At 39.5% G+C, this 9,708-nt stretch overlaps 1 protein-coding gene across 1 annotated transcript in view; it reads left to right on the plus strand.

Moving 5' to 3' along the window:
* ACACA (acetyl-CoA carboxylase alpha) overlaps positions 1-9,708 on the plus strand; it is a 231,897-nt gene that overhangs the window by 7,929 nt on the left and 214,260 nt on the right. Inside the window, exon 3 of the mRNA XM_018556784.1 lies at positions 9,015-9,147. Coding sequence (XP_018412286.1) covers positions 9,015-9,147 — 133 coding nt within the window. The remainder of the gene's footprint in view (positions 1-9,014; positions 9,148-9,708) is intronic.

A 9,708-nucleotide genomic window follows, 5' to 3' on the forward strand; every position in this document is an offset into this window, starting at 1 on the left:
CCATCCCCCCTTTAGAGAAAATTTGAAGGCACAACAGACAAAGGCAGAAGTTGGAAATGTAATTGTGCTTAAAACATACCTTGAAATATCTACCCCTTGTTTTGAAATGTTCCTAAAACACAACAGTGCACTTCCTGTTATGTGAGGGAGCCTACAGTCGCATAGTTTTATATGTGTAGTGTGAGATCTAAGGCACTGCTGCCTCTGACTGATAGTTTCAGGAGATTTGGAGTAAGAGCTAGTGATGTATCTACTGTGCTGCTTATTATTCACCTTGCTGGAGGCTCTGACATGAGGAAGTAAAACCCTGCCTCTACCAAGATGGCTGCCTCCACACAGATACACAGTACAGAACAAGGCATGGGAAGTCAGTAATGGGGAAAACATCAGCTGCAGGGAGACCACAATCCAACACTGGTGACTAGTACTTTGCCCTCTGCTTGCCTTTTTTTGGAGACGGCTACCATACTTCAGTTCCTCGTTAATATATACCATGGCAATCATGAGAGCATTTTTATTTTAACCGCAGAATTTGGAGTTAATGCACATACTGTCAGGCAGGGAGTTGTTAGACCCTTTGTGGCAGTAATTACATTTAAAGTGGATTGGAACTCCTAAAATTTGCACCATACATGTTGTTCCACGTGCTCCTGTAATGTCATAAATGTAAACCTTTTTTTTCCATAATAAACGTTTTATTAAACAGACAAGAAAGACAACAGCCTTATAGGCAGCACAAAGTCAAAGAAAAATTATAAAGTGCTTTGTAAAGGAAATGTAAACAGCAACAGATAACATTTCTAAGAACAGGTAGGCTTGTTAAATAGTAATACTGGATGAGTCCCACCTGTGTATCCTTAGGGAACAACAAAGCTATTGGTGAACAAACACCAGAGAGGAAGCCCTAGTTACAAGTTGGGGAGAGGAGAAGAGGGTCCAGGGTTAGAGATGACAGGTTCAGAAAAGAGGGGAGTAGAAGACAGAAAGAGAAGCAAGGAGCGTAAATGCAAGGTCATAAGGAGTACCTTTTGATAAGTGAGAGAGAAACGGGAAAAAGCAAATGATATAAAAAACATGCAAAGGCATAGTAGGGGAGCGCAAAAAGAAACCGGAAATCTTAGTGTGGTGTATAGTAGGACTTGTGATCCATTTTATGAATTCATCACATGGACATATGCAGGTCTTGTTGTAAAATGTAGCCAACATGCCCAAGTGAAAGTATATTGAAAGAGCCTATCATGACCCATGTGTATAAGTTCCTCCGTTTCAGCAACCTGTGCTATTTTAGAGAGCCAGTCTTTAAGTGACGGCGGGGAAGTCGATTTCCATAAAACGGGCATAATCAATGGAATGAATGAAAAATTGTGTTTTCAATTTAGGCATTGTGGTGTTCTGCGAAGGTAAAAAAACAAGCAACAGACAAAACAAATGAAAACGAAAACAAAAAAATTATTTATAAAAATAAATAAAAAAAACAGCAGAAAAATAATAGCCGTGGGGAAAAGGGGAGGAAGGAGTTAATTAGGGCTGATGAGGGATAACGGAGGGTTAATACGGAGTAATAGGAATACCCTTAATTTAAAAAACAGAAGTAAACGTGTAAGGTTTCTTTAAGTGTTGCCCTATGCAGGTCAATGGTGACATGTTCGATCTATATATGAACAAAATAGTAAATACAGTGCAACAATAATCAATGGATTCATTGTCTTTACTTAATGACTATCTATAATTTTACACCAAAGCTGCTGCATTTTGACAGTGCCCATGCTGTGTAATGCAAGGGGAGTAGAGCTGGATGTAAGATATGTCTTAAAAATATTGTAGTGGTTAAGAATACTTTTAGTGCCTCTTTTAGTATAACATCAAATGGGTCAATTAATTAAGGTTTTTACTTTTAGGCTATTTCCAAATGTGCATATCTCTCACTGTTTACCATATAATGTATGACATTGAGTTTAAATTAGAAGTATTTGTTATTAATTTGTTTTATTTAGAAGGAAAGGGGTTCCCATAGGGTGTGTGTGTGGTATTTGTAGTGCTTTTGTATATATAAAAAAAAAAAAATCATTTTTGTTATTTGCAGTGTACAAACCCCGTAATGCTGACTTCTAATTCTATAGCTCCTATTCTACCAGAAAATCTTTGGTGAGTGGGGGTCGACGGTGAACATTCAAGTCAGCTGTTTGCATTTTAATAGTGGATTTAAGAACCATTACAAGTGCAAAATGGAAGGCCGTTTTTTTTTGCTGCCAAGGCCCATCAGGCACTGAAATAATTATCTGTTTGCAGGCAATCCCAAATTGTGATTGATTACTTTTTTTCTGCTAAAACTCTTTGAGTTCTTAGCTTCATGCTGTCCTGCTGGTGTTTTTTTCCTGCATTTAAGCTCTGAAGTATAGACTGGTAAAGACTTGATGCAGCCTGTCTGTAGGGGTGGGCATTAAAGAAAAGAAATAGAATTGGGAAAGCAGTCATTGCTGACCTTTTTTTTTCAATGTACAAGTTCCTTGGCAATCATCCTGATCTTGGCTTTACTACATAGTGAGTCATTGACCTGCAGCAGGACATATGATATGCTCACACTTATTCAAGGTCAATGACATCAGATAGTGAAAGACGTTTGAGACCGATGATGACCTGGAAGCTTTACCCTTCCCCTGGAGGTGCCCACAGGCATCAGATGACTGTTTCTATTTTTTTGGGTGGAGCAGGCTACAATCCATTGTCTATGGAGTGTCACATCACACACCCAAATTAGCATTTTTGGGGAACAAAATGATCAGATTGGTTAGAAAATCTTGCCTAATTTGGTGTAATTTTCCCTGCCACCTGGACTGTCTGCATGTGACTCACCCTCCTTCCTCCACTACCAGAAACTGGAACACTCGTACACCTTGAGCACTCCTGTAGGGGAGTAACTGGCACAGGTGCCATTTTGAGATGGTGGGATCTTGCACGCACATCCAACTGGTCACTGTCTAAAGCTCGGTCAACGAACAGCTTTAGGCTTAAAGAGACCGGGTGATTTTTTAAGCTGTGCAGATTGTCTGCCCCTCATCTTATCCTTAGAGTCTATAGCCAAATGAAGAACAGGATTAGATGTTCATGAGCAAAATTGCAAAAACAGATTTGGATCTTCAGAAAGTGATCTATGCAAAAATGAATGTACAGTAGTGGAGCATTATTAGGGCAAATCACTTAACTTTTTTAAAATTTTTTTTTTTTTACAAGATGTGTTTTCATTGAAAAAAAAAGTTTCACTTCTCCCCAGGGTGCCAGTAATAAGGGCCCTCTACCCAAATGTCTTGCACTATCCACTCAGTGTATACTTTACTATCACATTATTTCGCTATGTCAGGTGACACCAAGCTCAATGGATACCACAATATAATTTTCCCTCTGTGCTTTCCTGATTTGAATGTTTAAAATATTTTCAAGGTTTTTATCGCACCACAAGGTTAATATATGATCAGAAATCTGAAGTAAACACTAGAAATGAGAATAACATTACACATAGTGGTATCAAAGGTTTAATGCATAGAGAGAAAATAACATTCTCTATTTCACCCTTTGCAAGTTGTTTTGCACATATAAGCTTTGTCTTTTCCGAGAGCTCAAAGCAACAGGTTTGCTTAAATGTCCCCCTCTCCAGCAGCATATGCCTGCCTTCCCTTTGCTCTCCTACCATTCCGTTTGGCCGAGAGGAGGGAGGAAAGAAGCATTGGTAATCTCTTATTTGCCCTATTCTGAATTAAATATGGCTGAGAACTGTTTCCCGGTCCCTATGTGGAGGCGTCGGGCCAAACGCAAGCACTGTCACATGAGGAGGGAAGTAAGGTTCCATTCACATATAGCGTCTGTGTTTCCCACGCAGTTTTCCGAGCAGAAGACCGCGTGGCAATGCAAACGCTAAGATATCTTTCAGCCGCACGGATTCCGCTCGTTTGCGGCTTTTATATAGCCGCGAACGCGTGGAATCCGTCAAAAGAAATCGCTATTTGACTTGTTTGCGGGCTGCGCGGTTTCGTACCATGCATCCACCGCAGAAGTCTAAATAATGCACATTAAAGTGCAATTTTTTGTTTTGTTTTTTGTTTAGAGCCGCTCTTGTGTGAATGGAGCCTGAGTCGCTTGCTCCTCTATTCACAGAAGTACCGGGTCATTACTTAATTTCTGATGTCTGAACACAGCAGTGGGGGAGTGAAGGAAAGATGCAAGTATGCTGAGAGAGAGACAGAAGGGCATTAAATCCAATTTTTGCATTGTCCCACATGGACCAAGCAAGAGTTTTGTAAAGATGGCAAGAAGTGAAAAAGTGCTTAATTTACAGATAAGTGAATCTTTTTAATGTAAACAGAGACTGCTTCATGAGGTCAAACCAACACAACCAGTAAATGGTAATTGGTTATTTTTGTTTTTAATATTTTGAGCTGTCCTTAGTGCTGATACTGTGCAAAACACAGTGAGGGGAATTTATCAAAACTGGAGCAGACCGAATGTTATGATTGAGTGGTATCAAATCTTGGTGAAATATTAATAATAGGGTGGTGTCTGAATTATATTTAGATTTAATAGACAGTGCCTCCAGCCGATTACGGCAAGTAATAAATAACTAAACAAACAGTATGAATTCAGTTCAGACACTTGATAATACACCCCAAACCATTTCCCTGAGTTCTTTGAGCTTATGGTGATTTCTTACCACAATATATAAATATCTCCCAATTACACTAATAAATCAAAATAATTTATTAATATACGAGTATAATCATATATTTCTGTACAAAACTTAGATTACTGGTGATTACAATTCAAATACCCAATCAAAGTAATAAATGGAAATAAATTATCAGAAAAATAAAAATACCTAGACACCTTTTAAGATCGTTTCTTACTTCCCGTGGCCATAGGAAAGAAAGAGACGTGTCTCAAAAGTAAAAATTTCCCTATGATCCTAACGATTTCTGAAGATGATAGGTTTACTAGTCTAATAGGGACAACAAGCGAACAGGTTAGTATACCTACAATAGCAACTAGTTACATACAAATCTGTACCCAATTTAACCATACACAATACCATCTCAGGAATAAAATAGAGAAAGATATGAAAAATTATCAGAAGAATTCACCCTGCACACTGTTAATTAGAATTGTAAACAAAAACACTAATAATAAAATGTAACCGCTATGATTTTGGAGTAAAGAAAGTTAATTCTTCATATATAATCAATATCTCACCAATCCTTCAAAAGAAAAATGTTCAGAGTCTTATTGGATGAGATGATGGCTCTTTTTAGTCAGCAAGGGTTAAGTGTTAGCGATGGTCAATGAGTTACAGTCCTTTGTTACATCCAGGAAGTTTTCTTCAAAGCCCTTTTTTCTCTCTCTTTTTCCTCCTTTATTTCTTCCTCTCTCTTGGTATTTTATATGGTTTGAAAGCATTGTTCGTATTGGCTACTCCCTAACCACTATTTACTTTCTTCCAATTGATCAATTCAGACATGGTAGTTGATTGGTTATTTCACTCATATCGTCTGCATTCAGTTGAGTAAATCTCGGATGTGTTTGATAACCTGCTCGACCTCAGACAATGATCAGGTAATCTCATTCTTGGAACAATCGGGTGGATTAACTGTCTTGGAGTTTGTAAGGGTTTTTTTGTTAATTTTTCATTTGTAGTCGTGATATCCTTAGCCTTTGGATTTCTTGATTAAACACTTGTAATTATTGACCTTGAAGTTAAGTTTCTCTCAGTATTGTCAATTGTGGTTTTATGATTATCTAAGCCTTAGACTCCGTTTGCAATGTTTTACCTCTTTAAATCAGTTTGGTTGTACAAAAGCTGGTTCCTAAAGGGTCTCGCCTGTATTGTTTGTGTCTTGCTTAATTTGTACACAATAGGCTATTTTGGTTGATTAATTTATCTGTCCAGCACAGACTTCTGGCCCCTTGCACAGAAAAGTTTGATTTAGTTTCTGTACAAGTCACAGTTCATCAGTTTTTGTAATTTTATATAGAAATACCCTGACAAGAATCTGGAGCAGTTGCCCATGGCAACCTATCAGCATCTCTCTTCAGTTTGCTCAGGTAAGATTTGAAAATGAGATGCTGATTGGTTGCAGTGCAAATCTGCTCCAGTTTTGATAAACTCTCCCCAACGTGCATTAGAAGCTGCAGAAAGTCAGATACTGCCCACTTAATTTCCTGGCAGGAGGGCATCCAGCATCATGTACCTCGTCCCTACCCAGCCTTACGGTCCTGGTCCACCATTTGTATTCATTGTATTTTAGTTCTTTTAAATATGGAGGTTCAGCATCACATTTGGGTGTTACCTGGGGCACTCTGCTTGCAACTGCAGCCCCCCAGACTGACATCCACCCATTAAGGCATTTTGATTTTTTTGTGCAACTGTTCCCAAGAGGCAGCCTACTGCTTGCATGAGGGCCAAGGAATACTGAGGCAGGCTGCTGTGATGTTTTCAGGAACCTATGTACAGCAACGCACCCTGCCAGTTCCTCCCACAAGCAAGGATGGGGGAGGAGGGACCAGGGAAGGCACAATATAAGAAGATTAAACTTTATTTAAGCTTCCATCATCACTTGCACACTAGAAATCAAGGAGAAGGTGGGCATTTGCATTGTTAACCAGCCAGAATCTATTGCACAACTTACTACTGTGACATGTTATTATTATTATACAAGATTTATATAGTGCCAACAGTTTGCGCAGCGCTGTACAATACAGGGAAGACATTACAATCACAATACAAATCAAGACAAGATGGTAAGGAGGTGGAGATGTTTGAATCATCAGGGCTCGAAAATGAGTTGTTTAGGTGAACCATACAACGGAGAGTGGACCTCACTTGTATAGTGATCATTTATAATCCTATGAGCAGACAGATAGATGTAAAGCTGCTAACCCGTTTGAGTAGTTTATACAATGTGTGAGTGTATCAATCCAAAAACTGACAGAACAGAATATTACATCTTTAATATATGTATTTCATTTTGAATGACCATTTGGTTATGAAGTACAAGAAGAAACAATAAAGGACTTCCTGGAGATCATTGTCACAAAATTTAAACATTTAGTATAGTTGGTACAAACTTGACCAATGTTTCAATATCTGCCCCCATAAATCTGAAATATTACCCAATTGTCTTACGTGACTGTTGCATGTCTGTAGCATTGCATCAAATTGCAGAAGGAGGGAACAGTACTGCAATGTAAAATATAATTTTTTAATTTCTTGGATGGGACTGAAGACTGTTGTGAATGATTGATTTTATAGGAAACCTTCATCTTGCATAGAGGACCTGATGTCCTTTACCAAAGGAGGGGCCTGTTTAAAGGAGATTTTAACTAAGCACTCTTTGCATCTGAGCTAGCCACATAACAGCAGTACAGTAAAATGCTTCTAATAGACATTGTAAATCAGTAGGACCCTTCCAAGACATAAAGAGTAGAATTACAGGCCCCATGATTAATAAAAGTTTGTCTGCAATTCTGGTTGACTAATAAGTTTTTCAAAATTTGGCAGCTCTGGATCTCTTATGCTAGCCCTCAGTGCTTTGAAGTTTCCCTATTGATTCTATGCCCTAAGTGGACTTATCTTGGCCTTCTGTACCTTTACCTTTTTTTTTCTGATTTTCTCTCATGTCTGCTTTTGCTCTGCTAGATCTTTCTCTTCTTTTCTCTTTAACTAGAGCTGCAACTAGCGATCAATTTAATTGATGATAATTGATAATGAGAATCATTGTCAATGATTCTCATTATCGATAAGTTGATTCTACGATTAGTTGATTTTGCTTGTTTCGTGGGCTCTGTGTGTGACACAGACCCCTGCAGCCAGTGCCCAGCAGTGAGTAGAGCTCCAGACCTCAATCTCAAAATATCCTCCCTTCTCTGCTCCTTGCTTGGAGGTCCAGCCCACTGCCTGCTGTCAGCAGAGGGGTGGACCTGAAGGAGAACTTTCTCCTTTGGTCCCTCCTCTGCTGATTGATAACAGGCAGTGGGTGGGTGCAATAGCCAGCCTGCTATTGCAATTTGAATTAGCCATTATCAGACTGGCTATTGCTTCCAGCCACTGCCTGCTGTGTTTACATTCAGCTGCCCCAGCAGACAGCTGCCATTCCCCAGCTAGAACTAATGAAGTGGGGGAGGTGACACTAGGGGACCCCTAATGTCACCTTAAAGAGAACCAGTCATCTCCAATGTGCTATCACATAGTGGGCTTGTGATTTTTCCCCTCCCCATGTGCTGGCAATGAAGTTAAGTAAAACTAAATTTAAAAAAGTTAAGTCATTTAAAATAAAAAATACCCCAAAAAATGTTGAACACCCGGAGAACGCACGCATAATAACGAAAACATGTGTCGGGTGCACCTACCTACAAAAATGACAATTGTGCTACACATGTCAGGTATCGCCGCGTGCGCCAGAGTAAGAGCAATAATTCTTGGACCAATGTTCATGGTTAACTCTAATCTGATGACCGGTACAGGCTTCAAAGCGTCGTCTTTGGACAATTTGGGCTACTGTAATTTTTCCCCCCATTTCGCGGGTGCACACAATTTTTAAGCTTGCCAAACATACTCTACTTGTCTTTCCCTTCCCCTTCCTTCTTCCCTCTTGGCGTTTGTTTTTCCAGGTTGCCTTTACCTGTTTCTAAAATAGAGTGAAACAAGGGTTTCATTCCTGGGCAACATTCATAGGCATTCTGTTACACCAATAAACATTTTGTGAAAAGCAAAAAAAAAAAATAGGACCAATGTGTGGCAAATTCTCCTCCTTAGGATGTCATAGCTGAATAGGTCTGACAAGGGGAGAAAGCATTTTGCACCCATGATATAACTGAAGCCTACACCGGAAAGATGGGTGATGTTGTTTTAATTGGTTTTATGTTTCGCCTTCAGAATCTACTCATTTAATAACTAAATCTCCATTAGCTGCGGAATCTTATTTAACATTTTTAATATTGTGCATGCTTTTGGTTTTCTTTTTTGTCCGCAGGCCCAGCATGTCTGGGTTACACCTGGTCAAGCAAGGTCGGGAGCGGAAAAAAATCGATTTGCAGAGAGATTTTACAGTCGCTTCCCCTGCCGAATTTGTCACTCGTTTTGGAGGGAATAAAGTAATTGAAAAGGTATATTTTATTTGCCATATCAATAATTGTTTTAGATAATGTTGCCATCAGCCACAACTATGTTTACCTTTTAGGAGCTAGACTAAGATTTGGTTCAGAAAGCTATACAAACTGAGTTTATTGTTTTGTTATTGTTATCTGTCTAGTGAGATATTGCCAGTTTTCACATCCTCTTCTGCTAAGCCCTTCATCATCATCATTATTATTATTATTATTATTATTATCAGGGCTTGAAAAATCCACTCGTCTGTGACGAGCAGACAGTGGAGCCCGACGAGCAGCTTCCCGGCCGGCCATTGTCATTACATGGCCGGCCGGGAGCTTTACAATCAAGCGATCGAGCGTCTCGAGAGACGCTCGATCGCTTGTATCAGAAGCTGTCACTGCCTTTGCCGTTCCTGAGATCCACTGTACTCGATGCGGCCGGGACCGGCACGGCTCTGTGACAGGAGATCAAAGGGAGTTCAGTATACGAACTCCCTTTGACCTCCACTCAGTCCCCGAATGCAGGAAGTGATGTATATTACATCACTTCCTGCATTCAGTGTCACTCTCCAGCTA

Source organism: Nanorana parkeri, unplaced genomic scaffold (genome assembly GCF_000935625.1).
Source record: "Nanorana parkeri isolate BGI_ZX_2015 unplaced genomic scaffold, ASM93562v1 scaffold252, whole genome shotgun sequence".
Lineage (NCBI taxonomy): Eukaryota > Metazoa > Chordata > Amphibia > Anura > Dicroglossidae > Nanorana > Nanorana parkeri.